Source organism: Nannobrachium achirus (assembly GCF_963921795.1).
Source record: "Nannobrachium achirus genome assembly, chromosome: 11".
Taxonomy (NCBI): domain Eukaryota; kingdom Metazoa; phylum Chordata; class Actinopteri; order Myctophiformes; family Myctophidae; genus Nannobrachium; species Nannobrachium achirus.
The window spans coordinates 62,087,287-62,111,665 of NC_137820.1; the positions used below are offsets into that span (position 1 = coordinate 62,087,287).

The 24,379-nt window shown below is 42.2% G+C and overlaps 1 protein-coding gene across 1 annotated transcript in view; it reads right to left on the reverse strand.

Annotated features, from left to right (window-relative positions):
* ppfibp2b (PPFIA binding protein 2b) overlaps positions 1-24,379 on the reverse strand; it is an 87,061-nt gene that overhangs the window by 51,397 nt on the left and 11,285 nt on the right. The window contains 2 exon segments of the mRNA XM_080736409.1: positions 4,123-4,236; positions 7,972-8,058. Coding sequence (XP_080592535.1) covers positions 4,123-4,236; positions 7,972-8,058 — 201 coding nt within the window.

Below are 24,379 nucleotides of genomic sequence, written 5' to 3' on the forward strand. Positions count from 1 at the left end.
GAAGATATGTGTGAAATGAAAACATTTGTTGTGTATTGACGTTATCGTGTACTGTACAGAGACGTACCGTTGTTCCCTATTGAGCGTGGCACATTTCCTGGGGCAAGCTGCCCAGATCACACACGTCACACGTGTCTTCTTATTGTTTCACTCTCAAAAAGCGCCTATAATGTAGTAGTGCACTACTTGCAACGGTAGCTGAAGACCGACATCCCTATTTTGAAGACAGCTCTCTCAAAGTGTGGGAGGAATCCCTCTGCGACGAAAAACAACGGGCGAAGTGTGTGTCTGTTTGTGTGCTGACTAAGGACATAACGTAATTAATTAATTGTGTTTCCCGTAGCAAGTAGTCGTCGCGTGGGACTGACACAAACTGTTAAATGGCTGGATGGACACTGCTGTCGCTGCCCACCTCCCCTCCCCTCTCCTCTCCATCTCACAGAGACAGAATGATAGGAACAGGACAGACAGAGGTATGCTATGACAGGGTATGGCATGTGTCTGTTATCTTACAGACTATAGTATTCATCAAGAGCATTTCACTGGCACAGGCTTTACGAGGTGATAACTATTCAAAGGAGGCCATGGCCAGTGGTGTAAAGTAGCTAAGTACATTTACTCAAGTACTGTCATTGAGTACAGTTTTTAGGTATTAGAACTTGAGTATTTTCAATTTTCAATTTTGCTTTTACTTCTACTCCACTACATTCTCAGAGGCAAATATTGTACTTTTACTCCACTACAATTATTTTACATCTTTACTTACTAGTTGCTTTGTACTGTAGTTTTAGATTATTATTACAGAACATACATTAACCACTTCAGCCCTATATACATTTTGTCCATTTGAAAATAGCCGATCCACAAGCTCACAATGCGTCGCGATGCGACGCATTGTGAGCTTGTAGATCTGCTATTTTCAAAACCGTTTTATACATTTGAAAACTTGAAATGGGACATTCTGCACAATGGGTACTTTTACTTTTGGTACTTTAAGCACATACTTTTGTACTTGCATACTTGCATGCATTTTGAATTCGGGGCCTTGACTTGGGTCAGAGCATTTCTACATTGCAGCATTGATACTTTTACTACGTAAAAATGTGAGTACTTTCCCCACCACTGGCCATGGCCATTATCTATTCAGACACACCCGTTATCTCCATACTGCACCTCAGTCTCCATTGTTAGAGACTCATCACCAAACATTGACCCATCCTATATCACATTAGCTGTTTGACCAGCTCCTATTAACTGTGGAATGAGGCACACACACACACACACACACACACACACACACACACACACACACACACACACACACACACACACACACACACACACACACACACACACACACACACACACACACACACACACACACACACACACACACACACACACACACACACACACACACACACACACACACACACCCACACACACAGCTGCAGATCAGTGGAGCTAAATTCAATATAACCCACTGACTTACTATCACGAGTCACGGAGAACTGTAGTGGAGACACAACAGACAAAGGCTGTAAATAATTGTGAACCAAAGTCAAGTCATTTAGAATGACTTCACAATAATGGCACAACTGTGGTTAAACTAGATGACACGTTCTTTTGTCAATGAAGAAACACAATTATGACATTATTCTAATACCCAATGAGACATCTTCTTATAAGATCTTGGGTCCATTTTGTTCTATTTGCACACTCATAGTTAACACAGGCTAGTCCCAGTTGGGCGGTGTCCCAGTTGGGCGAACAGACTGTAAAGCAAGCGATCTTCATCCCATTCATGCGTTTATCGTGCGCTTGCCCAGGCCGTAACGATTGCATTCACCACGGCTTTGTAACTCGCGCGGCCGGCTGGCCCACTCTTCGCGGGCACTCGCGCCTGCCAGCCAAGAGTAGCCGGTCTACAAGCTCACAACGCCTCGCAGTGTTGGCAAAGAGGGTTTGGTGTAGAGGGAAAAGAAGAAGTATTGACAGTTCAAGTGGTTCAATGTTTAAAAATACTCATTAAACCAACAACCTACACCTACACTGACGATAGTGCTGTCAAACAAGTCTACGCTGTCTAAGAAATCTTTGAAAATGTTTAATCTGCAACACAATTTTATACAATACGTAGTGGGGGTCCCTGCTTTATCTCTCTCTTTGCTAAGAGGCCTGAAAACGTGGCCTGAAAACGTTGAAGACCCCTGCACTAATGGATAATGAAATCTGACTGGTTTTCACTGATAGATACCAACGCCTCACTGAGTGATGTATGTATGTTAGGCGTTTGACCTTTTAAACCTCAGTGTGACAACACAACAAACAAAAAAGCTGTAGAAAAGGTTAAACAGAGGAGCGATTGTTCAAATGGAAGTTCTATTGTCCCAAATGGCCTGGCTGTACTGTAATGTACTGTCATCTTCACATGAGTCTCTTCTGCTTCATCTTTAACATCAAGCACAAGTACTCAAGTACATTTTGAATTTTGGACTTTTACTTGTAATGAAGTATTTCTACATTGCAGTATTGATACTTATACTTAAGTAAAACATTTGATTACTTTGATGATGTGGGCCAGAGTACACTGGTAGGCATTGAGTGAAGTGGGAAGTGGGGATTTTAATGAAAATATAATTAATATGAAAATAATAATGTAATAAAAATGACCTGAAAAATGTGCTTTCATTGTGATACTGATAAATAAGAATGTCAAATAAACATGCTCTGAAAATGCATCAGAAAACGTAACATTTAAATGAAGTGGTCAGATGCATGGGTGCATTTTCAAGATTGAAGATATCTCAAGTGGCTCTAATGTAGCCTGACAGTGTGTTGCGCGTTCGAGCCCCGTTCCCGATGATCTTTACTGCATGTCTCTCTCCCCATCTCTCTCTCCCTGCTTCCTATCCATCTCCACTGTAAACTATCAATTAAAGACAGAAAAGCCCCCCCAATCCCCAAGTGGGCCTTGACCCAGGAAATGTTGGGAACCGCTGGCTTAAGACCGTCCCTGCAGGACAGAGTAGGTGCTTGGGTGCTTTAGACTTGAGTCTCTAGTCTAAAGTTTCGAGGATTATGAAGGACAAACAGCACCCCAGTAACGGACTGTTTGTGACCATGCAGACTGGCATGTGCTTGAGGGGTTGCTTAGAAATAGCTTTGTCAAAGCTCTGGACAAAAACAAAACCAAACAAAAGAACATTTATGTTAACTCATTGAGTGCCAATCCCGAACTAGTTCGGCTTTTTAATAAAAAAAAAATATTTTTTTTTTTCGATATTTGCCGATATTTGCTGATATTTACCATCCACTCCAATGCAATCCAGGATCTTTAGAGCTCATTTTCTCTGTTTTTTCTCCCATGCATGAGGTGTGCAAGGTTTAATCATGGCTAAGTTGACGAAAATCTAAATCTAAAATGCTTGGTAGCCAATAGCTAACTTCAAGCTAACTTCATCCTCTTCCTGTACATGCACAAAGGAAAGTGTTCTGGCAAGTCATGGCTCCAGGGCTTGGGCATGCATTACCAGCATATCTCTATTATTCTCTGGTCACTGGGCGCCCTCTAGTGGTGATAGGCTGGCATTAAATGAGTTAACAGTAAATTCCAGAGAGTTCATTCAATTCTTAAAATTTTTGTCTCTAATTTTTATCCCACGATTTTGTAACCCATTTACACCCAGTGCCAATTGCCTTTGTAATCCTGGGCTCTGCTCTCCCTCTGCCGCAACTGGGGAGACAACAGACTGAGCTCATGCTTCCTTCTGGATGTAGCGCATGGAAGGAACACGTTAATCCAACCAGTTCCTTTCCCCTCCATCAGGCGCCCCGGCTGGCCAGGGGGAGGCATTATATGACGCGGAGGAGGGAACACGGCCCCAGCGCCCACAGCGTCCCCCGGCAAGAATCGAACCCAGGACCTTCTAGCTGTGAGGCGATAGCGCTAACCACTACGCCACCGTACCCTGAGTTCATTCAATTCTGATCATGTAAAAATGTAATTTAAAGTACATTTTTAGTTTTACACTGTTAAATGAACACACCAGATTTTACTGTGTGTAGTAATAATACGGTTTGCATGTTTTAAGGCTAATTCCGGTGCTGTGTGTTTCTTACCTGCTGCAGCATCCCTTCCGTAGAGAGCAGCTTCTGGTGGTTTTCCTCCAGAGAACTCTCCAGATCTCTGATCTTTTCTCCCTGTGCCTCCACCTGGTCCGTCAAAACACTCACCTACCAGGTGACACATAAGAAACGCCATCAGTGTTAACAGAAACATGTAGACAGACACACAGACATTCCACTGTGCTAAACAAACAGACGCCAACAGTCAATGGAACAACATTTATGAATGACACACACAGCAGTGACTGCACTCCTGGAAAGGAAATTATTCTAACACATGCCATATATACTGTAAACCAGGGGTCTTCAACAGGGGTTCCGGGACCCCTAGTGGGTCCTCAGAGCTACTACAGGGGGTCCTCCAAATCTTTGAGTGATAGAAACTTTTTTCTTTTTTTCAATTAACTACTTGAACGCTATAGTGTCCATGTTCTGGGAACTTTAGCCAAAAATAGAAGATCTACAAGCTCACAACGCCTCGCACTGCGAGGCGTTGTGAGCTTGTAGATCGGCTATTTTCAGCAAAGACGTTTTGTGTAGAGGGGAAAAAGAGCAAACTAATGAAGCTATATGTAATCTATGATAAGGTTGTGGGGGTCCCCGCTTCATCTCTCTCTCAACTAAGGGGTCCTTGGCCTGAAAACGTTGAAGACCCCTGCTGTAAACCGTCATACACATACTGTACAGTACAGTATACATGATGCACGCACGCAAAAATTGGTTTTGCAAACTGTTGCAAACACATACATGACAAATGGATCTGAAGCAAAAGCTAATTGGGGACACCCAATTATGCCCCCAGTTATAAATGCCTCCCATCAATGATTCAATGTCCAATATTAGTCCCATTTGACAAATGTGGCGTGTGTCAGGAACCCACGCAGCACGCACACGTACACGCACGCACACACACAACTGAAATACAAAATATGAACATCCTATTGCACTGGACACAACATACCCACGCACATTGCCTTTGATTTAATTGCATGGTACAGTACATGCATGGATCCATCTCTACCCTACTGTCCATTTTATCAATTGCTGTCCTAACTGTCTCTGCTTCAAACACAAAGGCACACACAGTATTCACTCGTACGCACACACTGTTACCGCAATACCAAAACAGGACACAATTAGTCAGCAGTCTCTCACGCAGGAATGCAGAGAATTCTACCACATTTACCGTAATCTCGAGGCACTCGACTCCTGCCAAACAGTCCAAACACACAACACACAAACCTCCAGCTCATTCACTGTCACCTCAGCATCTCCACCGAGACCGCATTTTGCCCCTGAAACCAGATCTTGTCTGACTCGACTTCAAAACCACAGAGCAAGAAAGACCCCCAGTCCATTCAAACACTGATGTTTGCTTTGGCTTTAGGTTGTTAAAATACAGAATGAAGAAAGTAAATAAATAAAGCCAACAAACCAGTGTCCATTTTTCATAAGAGTGACACTAGAAGGTTTAATAGCCATGTTCCAGAACAATACCCCACAAGTGAAGTAGCTGTCGACTGACAAATTAAACCAGTCAACATTCAAGTCTAGTATAAGTCCATAGTACACAATGTATGCCTGTCATTTAATACAAAGTTTAAATATATCTTATATACAGTACAGTACCAAACAACTTCAATCAACAACTCACAACTTTTGTAATCCCAGTAACCTAGTTAACATGTCTTTGTAGTTTATACACTGTAAAACTAACTCAGAGTTAATTTGTCCATTGGTAACACTGAGACTGAACATGTGTAACCATTTGTACAATCCAAGAGTTACATGAAAGGATTTTATAGTGTACATTCTTGATGTTTAAAAGAATGACCCAGTATTCTGAAGCTTTAGTCCCTTACCTCTGCCATGTTTCTCTCCTATGCCACACACACACCCACAAAGGAGGTGAAAGTTCCCTGAGCTATGGAGAAGTCTGTCACTCAGCGTATACAGTATGTGCTCAAGAAGTGTGCGCACACATACGCATGTGTACAAACACACACACACACACACACACACACACACACTCACACACACACACACACACACACACACACACACACACACATTCACAAGAGTGAGAGACACCCACACAGAATGACTCTGCCCTTAAAGAGAAGCAGTCAAAGGGAAAGCAAAGCAAAGCACCATGGGTGAACCTGTCGACAGCCAATTAAATCCTCCGTCAAAGAAGTCAAGCCCCAGTCACCTTGGCTGTCAACCAATCACAGGAATTGGACTCGAGCCTGAGGAATGTGGCAACAGGCAGGTGTGTTTCGGTGTGTGTGTGTGTGTGTGTGTGTGTGTGTGTGTGTGTGTGTGTGTGTGTGTGTGTGTGTGTGTGTGTGTGTGTGTGTGTGTGTGTGTGTGCGCGTGCGTGCGCGTGTGTGTGTTTGGGGGGGTAGATAACTATGTTCTTCCACAGAAGTCTCAAATGGGTTTTGTAACACTTTAACATACCAGGCGGGTGGAGTTTATGGTTTTAACTTTGTGTTGGGAAAAACTCCCCCAAAAAACTTAAGATAAGAATAATACAACAATCCACCCATTCAAGGTTTCCCGCATCACAAAACAAACACACACATGCACAAGGCTAGCTCGTGTTGATAAGGGCTTGCCACTCACATGACAAGCTAGGACAGAGCCTGAGGAGCAGCTTGAAAACTACAATTACAGTAAAAGATACTGTACTGTACACAGACTACACACACATGCACGAAAAAAAAGAAAATCACAGCTACGGTACATGACCCTAACCATTAAAATGATGTAGGAGCAGAGGGAAAATACCTCGACATTGCTTAGCATGCAGACATATAATCTCCTAGTCTAGCATGGTAGTAGTGCTGACAGTAAACACACATTACAGGGAGAGTGACAATGTCTGGACACGTTCGCTGTTAGCGAACAAGAATTAACCCAAGTGCTGGCTAGACTTTATGCATGCACCATAAAATAGTTAGTGATTATAGTCTATCCGTCTGTCTTTCAGTTATATGAGATACATAAAGTGGTTCCTGTGTAAATAAGCTGTAAAGCTTTACTAGGATCTCCTTTTAGTTGACCCTGTACCAGTGATTTGTGCTGTAATGAAACTGTGATTTTTCCTAATGCAAACTTCTAATAAATTCTTCAATCAATCAATAATAGGTGGCATCAGTCCCCTAAGACAGTGGTTCAGTTCCCAAACTTTTCAGGTCATGACCCAAAAGAGAGATTAGACGTTTGCCCAAACAGTGAAAACAGCAGATCTACAAGCACACAACGTGCCGCAAAGATACGTCTTAATTTATTTATTTTGAAAATGTATGGCATTTATTAGACGTGTTTGTTTGTTTAAAAATGTATTTAAAAAAAATCTATATTTAAAAAAATAAATAAAAAAATTGTACAGTAGGAAAAGAAAATTGTATTTTTACTCGAGTCATGACCCATGCAAATTAGTTTGTGACCCACAAATGGGTCCCGACCCCACTGTTTTGGGAAAAGCAATTAGTGAATAGTTATTCTGATTCTGACACCACTTTACACACAAACACATACTGTATGCACAAACAACAGGTTTCACCTAAGCTGACCTTTATGTCTGTATAAGCACCAGCATGCAGTCCTGCAGATGCGCAGATAAACACACACACAGTCACACAGTCACACACACACACACACACACACACACACACACACACACACACACACACACATCAGACACACATCCTCACACTCACACACACACACACACACACACACACACACACACACACACACACACACACACACACACACACACACACACACACACACACACACACACACACACACACACACATCAGGAGTACAGACCTGTAGCACCAGAGATTCTTTGTCCCCCTCTAGACGGAGCAGTCGTTCCTGGTACGTTTCATTGTTGACCGGAGAACACAAGCTCACCTGAACAAAACACACAGAAAGACAGATCAAGACCATGGCAAGAGTAGAGTTCAATTATAATATGAGTTTCTACTAGCCTCATTCAAACATTGGCCATTTGTAGTACTAGTATTTAATATAATAAGAGAAACGTAGCTGCCGTCTTATGATAATTAGTAAAGTAAATAAGTAATGACCAATATTGTAAACCACCACGGGGGCAGACCTCCATTCAGAAACACCCCCACTTAGTAACATCCCCATTCAGAAATACCCCCACAGAGGTTAGGGTTTTAGGTTAGGTTTAGGTGACACCTCCATTTAGAATAATGGAAATCAATCTTCTGAATGGCAATGTTTCTGAATGGAGATGTGTAACCCTCTGACCACTGTGCTTGTTTGGTTGCAACATAACTGCATTTCTGAGTGAGATGGCATGAGACTTTGTCACAAACATCTCACTCCTCATCAGTAAATCAACATGATTTGTGCCTTTCATTGAAAAAGAAAAACATTGGAACAACGAGGGTGCTTTCTTTACCCCTGGTCTTCCTGTTTACTTAACTTTAAGCAGGTTTATAGCGATAGGATGATAAGAATGATTGTATGTTGGTTAACTAGGTTTAAAGTAATATTTGCATTGAAAATGCTGAGACTGAGAGTAGCAAGACACCCTTCTACAACAAAAAGCTTTGGTATCAACAATTAGCTATGGAAAATGTTCAAAAAAGGTTACAATTTACAAACTTTTCTCCCTCTATTTGTTTCTTTCTCTGCCAAAATCAGATCAAACCAAAGCTCATATTCTAATCATGATTATATCCTTCAAATATCTTTGGCAGAGTTCACCGAGTGCAGGGAGTACCCGTGCATGCCGACTTGGCTTCTCTGACAAAGACCATATGGAGCCATTAAACACATTAACATAATGTATACTAAACAGGAGCAGAAGTGGAGAGAGAAAGAATCAGCAGAGAGAGAGAACAAGTGTGAGATCATCACAGTATGAAAGAAAGAGAGTGGACAAGAGAACAAGTGAAAGAAACAGAAGGTGGAGAAGATGTATAGTCCGATACCACTTTTTTTTTTTTTTTTGCTAGTACAAGGGGCTACGGGCACTTAATTTGAGTACTTGCCGATACCGATACTGTAAGTTACGTTTCTGTACAAGTGTTTAAATAGTGTGTGGCGCTCCAAAATAAAATGCTTTAAATAACTATGTTGTCATGCCTAGAGTGAGAGAAGGTGAAAACACTGTTCATTAGTTGAACTAACACACACACAACTGTGTCTTAGGACTTTTGATATGTTGTTACCAACATATTTATCAAACAAAATGGTATCTGGCGCTGCCGTGAACAATATCGGACAAGTAGAGCAAAATAGGCCGGTATCGGGGAGAGTACCAATTCTGGTATCGGTATCGGGACATCCCTATAAAGGAAGCTCAGCTCTTATAACCATATTTGGATTGATTGTCAACTACAAGGCTTGTTTGAGGTCAGATGTTCATACTGTAATTCTTGTTTGAGGTCAGATGCCTGCCTCAAATATCACAAGGAAACAACACATCCATTCATTCTGAAATTAGACATAGCGATAGTCAGCCAGAAATGATTGTATGAGCATTCAGTCAGCAATTAATGAAGACTGCCATGCTACATGGTAGCTTTATAGCCTACAGCATGACATACCATAAATACCATTGTATAGTAGAGTCGCAATGTGCAACCAATAACCCATATCCCACTGAGTCATAATTTCCACTGTAAAGAGTGTAGGGAAGGGGCTTGTGTTTGTGTGAGCGCAGCCCTAGCTGTTCAAGAGAACAACTGTTTCTCTGTCTGAGCTAACTTATGAACAGAGGCCTGACTGCTCTCATTAAAGTATAGAATGAAAAGAAGAAAAAAAGGGGCAGCGTTGACCACACATAATCACAAGCTGGGGACCAGTGTTGCATGTCCATTGTCCATTGCATGTCCCGGCTTTCCTGTATTTCTACTGTCCTGAGTAAGAAACTAATCCAAATTACATGATCACAATCTTTAAAAAAGACTACCAGAAATAATTAAGCACTGAGTATTATCCACAGCATATTTGACCCATTTTGACCCGATCAGAAGATGAAGTTGCCCAGCCCACAGAATTCCCCATGACTAGTCCAATAAACACTGATTCAACTTGACTAAATACAGATAACTTGTTGTCTCCACCAGCCGAAGGCTGAGGGAGAGTATGTTTTCCCCTCCGTCCATCCGTCCGTGCGTGCGTCCGTGCGTGCGTCCGTGCGTGCGTCCGTCCGTGCGTCCTCGCAGTTTGTGAGCAGCTAATCTCCGGCGCCGTTGGCCCGGTCACTGCCAAAATTAGCACACACACTCCCTGGATGCCAATTCAGAACCTCTGCCCCACATTTTTCAAATCAGCCTCATGGTGGCGCTATAACAGGCCGATTTGTGTGGCCTGGTTGTTACCAGCTAATCTCTGGCGCCGTTGGCCCGATCGCTGCCAAACTGAGCACACACACTCCCTGGATGCCAAATCAGAACCTCTGCCCCACATTTTTCAAATCAGCCTCATGGTGTCGCTATAACAGGCCGATTTGTGTGGCCTGGTGGAGACCTGTGCTCGGAAGAGCACTGCTTCTAGTATTGGCAATGCAGTCAAAACCTCAGCTCTTCTGAGACTTCTCTTGAATTTTGTTCTGTTCCGATCCTTGTTTTGGTTTCTGACTAAAGTAATACATATTTGTGGCCCTGAAGACATTTGGTGCCTTCCAGTCACAGTTAAGATACAATATCCTGCTATAGGTAGTTTGTACATCAACTAAGTGCTGCACTTTGTAACATATGTCTGACAACAAAAGAAAACATTTATTCATTAACATTAATCATTCAAATCAATCAAATGATTGAAATAAATGACAGTGGCAAACGATTTAAACAACACATCGTCAGAATTTACGGTTAGATTTTTATCCTAATGCGCACCATTCTCTCTTTTAGCATAACACGACACGCACATAAATGTTGTCTCTTGTTGATCTCACTATTTCAATACATCTATGGCATGGGTCTTCAACAGGGGGTCCTCAGAGTTTCTACAGGGGGTCCTCCAAATCTTTGAGTGATAGAAAGTTTTTTTCTCCTTTTTTATATTAACCACTTGAACCCCAGTGTCCATATTCTGAGAACTTTAGCCAAAAAATAGCAGATCTACAAGCTCACAACGCCTCGCAGATCTTCGGCAAAGAGCTTTGGTGTAGAGGGGAAAAAAGAGTAGACTAAGTACAGAGTGAAAGGTCAAGTTTATTAAGTATTGACGGTTCAAGTGGTTAAATATCTGAAAACACAAATTGACATGAATCTAAAATACACGGATGATTGTGCTGTCAAACGATGAAACTTATATGGAATCTATGATAAGGTTGTGGGAGTCCCTGCTTCATCTCTCTCTCTCAACTAAGGGGTCCTTGGCCTGAAAACGTTGAAGACCCCTGATCTATGGTATATTACAGTATATGAAGTGAAAACCAATTCTAGTTGGTTCTTTTTGGTTTTTGTAGATCATTTTCTGGGAAGTTATCATTGTATGAAGGTATAGTGTCATGAGCATGGGATTGGGTGGGAGGTGAACTCATGACAAATATGACTCAAGAGTCTGAAAATGCATGACAGCACAGCAAAAAAGCAACAACGCCCTGCTCTTTGAAAGACCATGAAGAACAAAAAAAAAATGTTTGCACTATATTCCAGTCCTTTTAGCAAGCGCTATGATATTGTAGTGGTCGGGTGGAAACCTTCTATGTCCAAAAGCGTTCGTTTTGTATTTATCATTTAAAAAATGAACTAAACTAGTGAAAACAGCCGATCTACAAGCACACAACGCCTCGCACCGCGAGGCGTTGTGTGCTTGTAGATCGGCTGTTTTCACTAGTCTTGTGCGACGGCCTTGTATGATGAAGCAGGGCTTTACTTAGCGAAAAAAACATAGAAATCTGAAACTTGGAGATACAAGGTTTCTGCAGCGACGATATGGAGTTGAGGATGTCGCATAAAATCCCTCCTGTGTTTTTAAATCTGTGAAACAGATTTTATTAAAGACGTGCGATTGTGCTGAGACATTCAGGCGACCTAGGCGACCTATTTGCCTATTGGCTGTCCCCATGTCACATGGTAACCGAGCTAGTTTCATGATTGGGAGCGGCCTTGCGCTGTTCTGGCGCTGTTCTTCTTCTCGAGTTTGGAAAAAAAGGATCCGTTCCGTTTGTCACATTGTCATGATCGTAAAACTATCTAGTTTTAACGTTCAGAACGTTTTCTTTTTGAACAATAAAAACATTGACAGCCAGGGGGAAAAAAATCCATGAAGGACACGGAATGCAATCGTTCACTCGCCGTTGGAAAATTGACTTAGACTATTCTGGATGTGTGGCTAACGGCTAACGCTAACGTTAGCTAGCGCTAGCTGCAGGCTAACGCTAGCTAGCGCTAGCTGCAGGCTAACGCAGGCATGTTATACACAATTACTCATGGAATAAAACGGCGACCCAACTCGGAATGCAATCGTTCAATCGTTCACTCGCCGTTGACGTTGACTTATTAGACTATTCTGGATGTGTGGCTAACAGCTAACGCTAACGTTAGCTAGCGCTAGCTGCAGGCTAACGCTAGCTAGCGCTAGCTGCAGGCTAACGCACGAGTCACGGTGTGTAATAAATTCACTTCAACCTCGTGTTGAGCAGTTAAACCTATTTGCTACGTACGTCTACAAAAACGTTCATATTTCAAAGATAAAGTGCTTACTGAAGTCTCACAGATGTCACAGTATGGTACGCTCAAGCAGAATTACCTGTATCTTTCGTATTGTTTAATAAACAGCATTTTAATCCGATCAGACGTCATTTTCTGTTGTTTTTCAGCCATGCGACCCCATCGGTTGCGAGGTGTACTGCACTTAGATACATTAATACCTTTTTAAGGAAACGACGACCGATCGGATTAAAATGCTCCTCTTTAAATAATACGATCATTACGGGACATTCTGCTGGAGCGTACCCTATGGTGACATCCGTGAGCCTTCACTAAGCAATTTATCTTTGTAATCTGACCGTTTGTGTAGACGTACGTAGCAAATTGGTTAAACTGCTCAACAGCAGATTGTGTTGAATTCACGGTTGGCGCAGCGTAGCGTCTTTACATTTAGCCCAATAATGCTAATCTACATCAATAACTAAAGTTTAAAACATACATAAACCACTTTAGCCCTATGTTATACCAAGGCTATTTGAAAATAGCCGATCTACAAGCTCACAACGCATTGCGGTGCGACGTGTTGTGAGCTTGTAGATCTGCTATTTTCAAACATTTTGTACTTTTACTTTTGGTACTTTAAGTACATTTGGATACCAATACTTTTGTACTTTTACTCAAGTACATTTTTAATTCTGGACTTTTACTTGTAACAGAGTGATTCTACATTGCAGAATTGATACTTTTACTTAATTATAAAAATGTAGGTACTTTTTCCACCACTGTGTAAATGTTTGTGTTCTCATGCCAATAAAGCTTCTTTGAATTGAAGATTGAATTGAAGATTGCTCCCCATGTGGCGGAGTACACAATAATGGTAAATAAAGTAGCTTACTCTAAAATAATCCATCCATCCATCCATCCATCTTCAACCGCTTATCCAGCATCGGGTCACTGGGGTAACAGTTCCAACTGAGATTTCTAGAGTTCCTTAATAATAATAATTAAAATAAACAATACTAATGATTATAATTGCGACCGTCAGGTCGCAGTTACTATGAAAACCTCCACCGCCTGTCTGTCCGTCAGTCTGTCTGTCACGTCACATCACACTTTTTTGCCCCTATCCATGTGAAATTTTCCACACACAATCCTTGTCTGCCAATCCACAACCTCCACCCTTCCAGGGACCCCCGCAGCTCCAGGGACCCCCGCCAAATTTTTTAAAACACATTTTTGAATACTGCTCCTACAGTTTTTGCCCTAAAATCACACAAATCGCTACACAGTATGTCTACACTTATCTCATCGACATGGATCTGTCCCATATAGCGCCACCATCAGGTCGATTTTTTAACACATTTTTGGACCTAAACTTTTTTTTTTTTCTAATTTTTTTTTTCAAACTTTTTTTTTTTTCAAAAAATTTTTTTTTTCAAACTTTTTTTACACTAACGTCAACACACCAATCCACAGATTTTATATTGACTGTGTCAATTCTTGTTTAACACTTTGACCGCCACGGAGGTCATATGACGTCACGTTTTTACCCCCCCCGTGCTGCCACCGGCGTCAGTTGACGCCGGAATGTCTTTTTTTTAATTAACACAAGATTAGGAGCATATGTATCACTGACGCTTGGATTCAGCCGTCCTGGGCCCTGGAATGACTAAAATCACCATGGTTACCATTGTGTGGCCAATCAGCTTGTGTTACCTTGTGTTACCATGGTGATTTGGTACATGACCGTCCTCCCCAGGCCTGGGATTGCTGGATGGACGGCATTCACGGCAAGGAGCAGCAGCCATGTGTTTGGGGGGGGGTTTAGTTTAGTGCTTTACTATACTACTGAGGACTACTTCTACAGCCGTTACATGTGATCTGAAAAGTTTTACTGGATCGTCATGGTTCATCGACCAGGCCACCAGGGACCACCGAGCCGCGGCGTCGCAGCGAAAAGAACTGCTATATAAAGTAAGTGGTTGTTGCTAGATTGATTGATTGATACATACAGTGGTGTATTGGCGTGTTTGGGGGGTCGCCGACGTCGCTCCGAGAGCAAGCATGAGATGAGAGATGATTATGCTCATCTCGGATCACAACAGGTGGTCCGCGCGCGGACCACCGATCGAGCAGGGCGTTTAGCTCAGCGGCGTCAGTTCAGAAAAAGCTAAGTTATGGCAACATGACTGGTGTCTTTCACGCGCGCGAGGCTCGCGTGCAAGACACCAGTCATGTTACCATACCTTTACAACAGGCACGATTACAGTACATTTTATTATATTCCCCCTGTAGCCAAGGTATGGCAGCTGCCATAGCTTGCCATACCCAATTGACGCCTCTTTAGCTTAGCTTGGTGAGAAAGGAGGACAGATGCTCCATTTAGTGCAAAACAAACACATCCCAGCAAAACAACCACTATAAGTCACTCGCAAACGTCGCAGTCTGACCAATCCAGCGAGATGGAGATCGAAAAAGAATCCCAGTGGTAATCCTCATTGTAGTTTTATAGTTTTATCGTGTTTTATTCTAAAAGTAACCAATCGAAGTGGTGACAACGTTGTTTGCTAAGCCTGCTCAGATTTCCTCTCTCTCTTCCTCTCTCTCTCTCTCTCTCTCTCTCTCTCTCTCTCTCTCTCTCTCTCTCTCTCTCTCTTTTTTTTTTTTCGCTAGAGAACCAACCTTACAGCCATGATACAAGAGAGAAAGTTGGGGAGAGAGAGATTGATTGATTGATTGATTGATTGATTGATTGAAGACTTTATTAGAAGTTTGCATAGGAAAAGGTACAGTTTCATGACGGTACAGTTCACTGGTACAAGGTCTACTAAAAGGAGATCATGAGATCCATGAAAAGACTAGGCTTATTTCCATAGTAAACCATTGCAGTATCTCATATAACATTGAATGACAGACGGATAGAACACAGTACTATGCAGTAGATCATAGTCAGGAAAAAAGGGGGAAATAAAAAACAGTATAAAAACATACAGTAGGTAAATACAAAGAAGGGATTGATTGATTGATTGATTGAAGACTTTATTAGAAGTTTGCATAGGAAAAGGTACAGTTTCATGACGGTACAGTTCACTGGTACAAGGTCTACTAAAAGGAGAGCCATGAAAATACTAAGCTCATAGTGCCTTGCTGGGCTATGAGCTTGTAGATCGGCTATTAGGCATCATATGTAAATGGCAGATCTACAAGCTCATAGCGCGGTGCCGGGCTATGAGCTTGTAGATCTGCTATTTTGGAAATATATGTACCTGTGTATATAAAATGTATAGCAAATAATTATATATACCTTATGGTAATTATGTTTTTTTTTTCATAATTACTCTTACTTGCAGTTGCCTGGTCTGGATTCTAACATGGTGAAGTTTGTCGCAGTTGGCTTGACATTGTCAATACAAACATTTCCATATGAATGTACATCAATTTTTATTGAATTTTATGTATTATGACTTTGAATTGCTCAGGGTAGTTTGACCGTTTTAGTTTGAAGTGACTAAAATGATGATTGCAATGGAACACATCTACAACTATACTGAAGTGAAACAGCAATGTAAAGTTTTTTTTTAATCTTTATCAGAGTTTTTATCTTTATTTTTGAGATGTCTGATGTCTAACTGAAGGCTTGAATAAAAAATCCCAGGTCAAAACACAGTGGATTCTACTCTGTCTCTCCTTCATCCTGGGAAGATGAAAAAAGAGCCTCTGTCAGTCTCCTGGCTTCTTCCACTTTCCTGCCTTATAACTAGACCACGGTACAACTTTTTTTAACTTTTTCTTTTTACAGCATTATGGCCGGCACCCTGTTCTTCATTTAGAGGTACTGTGTGTTCTTGTACCATTTACCAATTTGTTTCTAGGGCTTCTGAAAGTTTTTTTCCTTTGACCTCAATTATCTCAGAAAGTAAATTTCTGATGCTCCTTTTTCATCTGTACAGCTTTCGCTCTCCCTCAGGTTTCTCCACAGCAGAACACCACAGCAGGACGAAATTTTTATGGTGAAAGCTAAGGTTCCGACTCTATATTCTAGTATAGTATATAGTCAAAGTGTTAATTGTTGCACCAGCAGTGTGGTTACTGTAGCTACTATGCTGGAAGGCAAGGAAATGGAGAGAAAGAGATGTACCCTGCCTTATTACAACTTCCTAGTACATGATTATGATACAGTGTTATACATCAACTATATGCAATAGGAACATTAATTGAATAAAAAAGGAGGAAGAAATAGAGTGAACGGTTTAAAAGCAAACCACATAATGGTAAATAACCCTTTCTTTCTCTATACTGAAGCTATGAGTGGTTATATCCAATTGGAGAGGATCAACACTTAACACTACTAGCCCTTACCCGTTCAAAGATATGAGCTCCAAAATGATGTGCAGTGTGTGGGTTATGGGATGTGCACTGTGCATACAGTATATGAGGGATGGAAAGTAACTGTAACTGGTGCTTGCATGATAATATGTAGGAGCATCAATGTAAGAAATACCCGTTTCGTTTAATGGCTACCCCCCCCCCCCCCACCACCACCCGCCCACCCGCCCACGCACACACCCGCCTGCCTGCACACACACACACACACACACACACACACACACACACACACACAGAGAGAGAGCTGGTTAAACATGTTGCCTCATGCTAGATGCAGAATAGATGAGCCTCAAGCTAGATGCAGAATAGATAGTAGATACACCATAAAAATGCTAATATACAGCATACGATTTGTGAAAGTGACAAACGGGCTTCACAGTTATGTTAGGTGTGTTCATATGCTAATTGTGATGCGATTTCAGATCAATTGCTCCAGCCACTGAGGAGAAACGCTGTTTCAGACAGACAGACATTCGCAAAATTATAGTATAGATATAACTTTTCTCCCTCTTCACCAAATCTCACCAGCAAAAAATAGTCAATCTACAAACTTACAAAACGTTGCATTGCAACCCGTTGTGAGCTTGTAGCTTCGCTTTTTTCAGCAAATGTTCACCCCAGAATAAGAATGCAATGGGTTTTTGTGGTTAAAACCTGAGAAGCGGAAGGAACTCTCATTCTCACCCATTAGAAACTGTGTGCTTGATACTTTTAGATAATGCAGTTATCGATAATGCTGTTATGTCGCCGGTTCTGTGTTGTTTTGCCTCCTAACAGGTAAACAGGGTAAGGTATCTTGTAATTGAATCTTGGTTGTCAGTTGTATCTAAGTCTATGTTTTATGTATGTATGTTTTATAGAGCCAACCGACTTGAATTTAATATTCGATCTGCATCTGCGTAAATACTGTAGCACACAAGCAGCAGTAGTCAGCTTCCCAAATTCACTTTGCCAAAACTGTGAAAACATGCTGTGCTCTGAAATTGGATTAGAGCCGCCTTAAGTTTGGATTTAGAAACATGGCGGTATGCATGTCTTCTGGGAGCTAAAACAAACTTGTAAGAGTAAGGACCATCTTAACTTAATGCCTTTAAACACCGCCTCCAGGGACAAATCAAAGGCATTCTTCTTCTCACCCAATACTCAGCAAATATATCTCCACATTCCACTTTGAAAGGTTAGGCCTACAGTAGTAGATCTTTGTCCTAAAAGTCTCCTTTTTCTCATACTGTAAAAAATATCCTTCTGAGATTATCACTATCAGTATTCAGTATCAATCCTCACAAGTTGATTCAAGTCTTGATAGTGGTCAAAGAGCACAGAGATTGCAAGTGAACAGAAGCAAAGCAAAAACTGCATTCCAAACCAGTGACCTGACTTGGCTTAAAGATCTTGAAAAAGAAAAGTGTGACAGCAACATAATGAAATGGCTTGCAGAACAATTAAATACACAAGGCTAGGAACATGCATGCATGAGCTGTCAAGCACGCATGCACATATATTTCTGAGATCAATCTCAGAAAATTAGAATATTGTGTAAAAGATTTTTATGGCATACAGCTCGTTAAAATCAAAAAATCCACATCTCACAATATTAGAATATTACACACAACCACTCAAATGAAGGATTTATAATACAGAAATGTCAAACTTCTGAAAGGTTGTTGAATTATGCACACTGTACTTGGTCTGGAATACCTTTGAACAAATGTCTTCATCAATGGGGCTTGGCATGAAGTTGGTCAGTGTGGTACTGCTGAGGTGTTATGGAAGCCCAGGTTTGCTTTGATAGAGGCCTTGAGCTCATCTGTGTGGTTGAGTCTGGTGTCTCTCATCTTCCTCTTGACAATACAACACAGATTCTCTGTGGAGTTCAGGTCAGGTCAGTTGGCTGGTCAGTTAAGCCCAGTAATAGCATGGTCAGTACACCAATTTCTAGTAGTTTTGGCTCTGTGGGCAGGTGCCAAGTGCTTCTGGCTAAAATAAATGATGATCTCCATCAAGCTTGTTGATGTACGGAAGCACAAAGTGCTCTAAAATCCCTGGTTTAGATGGCTGTGTTGACTCTGAACTTGATAAAACACAGTTGACGAACATCACCAATACAATGCAATGCTGGTTTTGCTGCACATTGTTTAATCAAGTTCAGAGTCAACACATCCATCTACCCAGGGATTTTAGAGCACTTTGTGCTTCCGTACATCAACAAGCTTGATGGAGATCATGATTTATTTTAGCCAGAAGCACTTGGCACCTGCCCACAGAGCCAAAACTACTAGAAACTGGTGTACTGACGTGACCATGGCATTACTGGGCTTTACTGACCAGCCAAATGACCTGACCTGAACCCCACAGAGAATCTGTGTTGTGTTGTCAAGAGGAATTGAGGATTGATGACGACATTTGTTCAAAAGTATTGCAGACCAAGTACATTGTGCATAAATTAACATAACCTTTCAGAAGTTTGACATTTCTGTATTATAAATCCTTCTTTTGAGTGGTCGTGTGTAATATTCTAATAGTTTGAGATTTAGTTTTTTGGTTTTCATGAGCTTTATGCCATAAAAATCAAAGTTTTAACAAAATAATTCATGCATGTGAATGAATCTAGAATATATGAAAGTTTATATTACAGAAGAAAATAAACTTTGACACAATATTGTATTCTAATTTTCTGAGATTGATCTGTACTTCAATGCTCAAATAATTCCTGACAGGACCTGTCTTGCAGATTTAAAGATGAGCCTAAGTGATCATGCAGAGCAGAGCACATTTTGTATACAATCTTTTTTGTATGCACTGTCAAGTGTGAACAGATTCACTAAGATTCACTCAAATTAGGATCTTTTCGTAAACTGTCACCACTGTCACCACGGTACATTCAATAGGGCTGCAACAATCGTTTATTTTCTTAGCAATTAAGTGGCGCACGGCTGTTAACTGCTCCTCCTTAAAAACCTCATCTTTCATTTATTTGCTATACTGTTACAGTATGTGAAATAAGTGAGTTGTCTGCGACTTCCTCACAACAGCACAGAATGTTTAGCGTCTTACTGACTGAATCCTGACCTACAGTATCCCTTTTTTGTCTTGTCAAGAGCAATCAGATGATGGATGATGCTTCTCATCTGATAAAGGTCCTTAACTCCTTCCCCCACACACATCAGGCACAAAGAGATACACACGCAAACTCATATCAAGTTCAACAAACATCACAAACACATACACACATGCATGCATAGACATGCATAATCACTACCACCACCTCCACCGCACCACCAACAACAACAATACGACTCAGATCAGAGAGACAGCCCAGCTCTTAAACTAAGGGAAATGACATAAGAAAACATCCAACCCGGAAAATAACACTGAGGACAGGACAACAACACTCCTCCTCTGCAGGGAACAATAGCGAGTTTAAGCTAGATGATTTTCAGGACGGCAACGCCAGGCGGACTACGGCTGCTATGACGTAATCGCCGTAGCGATCAAAATGGTTAAGCAAAGCCTCTGTGGCGACGGGTTCCCACCCCTTTCACTGAACGCTTTGGTTCCCATGGCGACGCGAACACGCAACAGACGGAGTAGGCGCTACGTGGGAAGGGACCTTCTGCCGTAGTAGAGACGGCTGTGGCGACGGCAGGTTTATCTATCGAGCGCGGATCATTTCCGGTTACCGTTGTCATCTGCCGTTGCCGTTGCGTTGCTTAAACTGGCTAATGATGCAGTCATAAGAACTCTTTTACCTGATTAAATACACACGTCTTACTAGTATGACTCTCTATAGTCACACTAGTAAGACGCCTCAGGGCGACATCCGGTCGTGCCAATTCTTTGCCATCTGGCCAGTGATGTATATCGGACGGATATATGGAGACCCCTGGTACCCATATATGGAGATCCATGTACTGTATATGGAGATATGCTGTGAGAGCCCAAACATGCGTACTCAGTTATTCGTTATGTGAAAGTCCTATGATGTCTATGACATCTGACATCATACCTTTTTATGCCCATACATGGAGATCCCTGTCTGTAGAACCAGCCACACAGATATGGGCTGTCTTGGCCATCTGTCTTGGCCATATGTGGATTCTGTAAGTGTGGCATCCATACAGTATATGGTCATTCCCATATGAAGTCTTTAGTTAGATATGGGCTTAATATTGATGACATAATAGGGAACTCCATATATGGGCATAAAAGGGATTCTGTTAGTGTGCTGTCAGGCGGCATTAGCAGCCTAGGTGCCCAGACAGTTATGCCAACCGATGCCAAGGAAGAAATGTCAGCGTTCAAATCAGCCTCATGGTGGCTCACCTCTGCCCTCCATTTTTCACATCAGCTTTTTATATTGCCACCAGGAGCAAAACATATTTTTTGATAATACAAATTATCTCTATAACGGATCTGTCTGTTTTAAAAAATATATTCCATCTTGATTGGCAGATATTGGCATCTATATTTTGTGGTTTGCTTTGAACAAAATGCCTCAACTCATGAACACAGTGTCTGATTGCCGTGAAAGGCAGAGGAAGAATTGCCACCCATTTCACATTGGTCTATTATAGCACCACCAGGAGGCAGATTTTTGCAAAACATTTTTTTATATCACTCCTACCCATTTTGCCCAAACATCCCTCAAATCAGTTATTATTATTATGTCTATAGTGATCAAGACAGATCTGCCTGATTTTTATCAAAAGCCATTTCCCATTAATAACAATCCAATTAACAGTAACTCAAACAAAAACAAAACTATATTGTACAGTCCCATTGATTGTGCAATAACGTTCACCTGCCTGTGCAATCAACAGCGCAATCACAATCCCTTAACTTCTACAGATTCCACTCACCTCTATAATGACTGAATTAAGACCAGAGCTGCCCCACAATAACCTACCTGACCTGTTGGAGACCAGTGCTCCTTTGAGCACTTATTCTAGTTAGTTACTGCCCAGCACTGATCACAGTCAAAATAAACACGCACGCACGCACGCACGCACACACACACGCACGCAATACAATGTCATTGGCAAGGTAAACTAGAGAGCAATGTCAACTTCAAGAAGCCCGTCTTGGCGCAACCCCAATGTGCCAAGAGTAAAAACAATACAATAGATCACGCTGGAGAAACATCTAGCAAGAACAGGATCATAAAAGTAAAGAAAAGCAAAGAAGGGGAAGAAATAGAAACTAGTTCAAGAAGTCTCACCTTTTTCAGCCAGGAGAAGTGCTTGTAAATGTCAATAGGAGAATCCATGGCACGCTACCGGCCCATCGCGGCCCTGCCTCCCTCTGCTGTCTTGTGTCTCTAAGTCCTCTCTGATGCTGCGCTCAGTGTGTGTATGTGTGCACGTGTGGCGTTATGTTATGTACAGCACACAGATGGAATAACAAAAGAATATAATTAAAACCCTATGACTACTAGCATGCAATAGTGTTGGGTAGCAAGTAAGCGTAACTGTAACTAGACTGTGTGTGTGTGTGTGTACAGTATGTGTTTTTGCGCTATTCTCAGCTGTGAGTGTAGGAGGTTTTTATGACCTAAGATCCTTGCCTTCTCACTGGCCGGGTTAACTCCCCTTTTGTGTCCCCCCTTCTCTCTCCTTCCACACTAGCACTTGTTTCTCTCTCTCTTCTCTGTTTCTCCCGCACGCACGCTCTCTTTCACTTCCTCGCCCAGCTGTCTCCCGCTTCACTCTCCCTCTATTTCGTCCTTCCCTCAGTCCTCTAGTCGTTCCGTTTTAAGTTGTTCAGTACTAAGTTGTTCTGTATTAAGTGGTTCTATTCAAAGTCATTCAGCAGCAAGTGGTTCTATTCAAAGTCATTCAGTTTTAAGTGGTTCTGTTCTGAGTTGTTCTGGCCAGAGTCGCTCTGTTCTCAGTCATTAATACTAAGTTGTAGTTAGTCCAAGTTGCTCCTTTCTAAGTTGCTCCATTCTAAGTTGCTCCGCTTTAAGTTGCTCCATTCTAAGTTGCTAAGTTCTGAGACGCTCTGTACTAATTTGTTCTGTTCTACTTCTACTCTTCTACTCTAGTCCTTTCTTCCTTACTAAAGTCATTCTATTCCAAGTCGTTGTCTTGCTCAATCTAGCCTTCCCATCTCCTCTTTTCCCCAGTCACTCCCTTCCTGTCTCGTCTCCCGTTCTCTTTCTTGCTCACTGCCCCTTTGTTGTTTGTCCCCCGTCTCTCCCTGGCTGCTGACAGTCTGTCTGACTGGGAGCCAAATGGTCAAACCCCCGGCGAGAGAAAGACAGGAGTGAGGAGAGAGGAAGAGAAGGAGAGAGAGAGAGAGAGAGTGTGAGAGAGAGAGAGGGGAGGTCCTGCTGCTGTTCTTTTCTATTTGTCATCGGTTTGTGTCTGAATCTCAGCCCGTCTACACATGTATGCTCATTGCACACTCACTCACACATGCGCCTCACACACAAGCACACGCACTTTCCAGCATCTGCTGTTGGGCAGTGAGAACAAAACAGCAACAGGCTGTAATGTCAGTGCAAACACAAACCATGCCAGGTCCCTCTCTTTGTCCGTCTGCTTCTTTCTCCATCTTTATGTATCTCTATCCGAAAGACCTCAGACTATAAATGACTGTCTAGATCCAAAAGAAAACAACCATATGTCTCTCTCTCTCTCACTTAACTTCTTTCATCATGAGGTCACAGGACCCATTATCCACAATTCCATTTCCTGTATCCTGTAGACCCCTTATCCATAACAAAATCGAGCATTTGTCAAACTCCTGACAGGTTTATTTAAACAGACACGCACCTAAACAAAAGTGGGCACACGCACGCACGCACGCACGCACGCACGCACGCACGCACGCACGCACGCACGCACGCACGCACGCACGCACGCACGCACGCACGCACGCACGCACGCACGCACGCACGCACGCACGCACGCACGCACGCACGCACGCACGCACGCACGCACGCACGCACGCACGCACGCACGCACGCACGCACGCACGCACGCACGCACGCACGCACGCACGCACGCACGCACGCACGCACGCACGCACGCACGCACGCACGCACGCACGCACACACACACACACACACACACACACACACACACACACACACACACACACACACACACACACACACACACACACACACACACACACACACACACACACACACACACACACACACACACACACACACACACACACACACACACACACACACACAC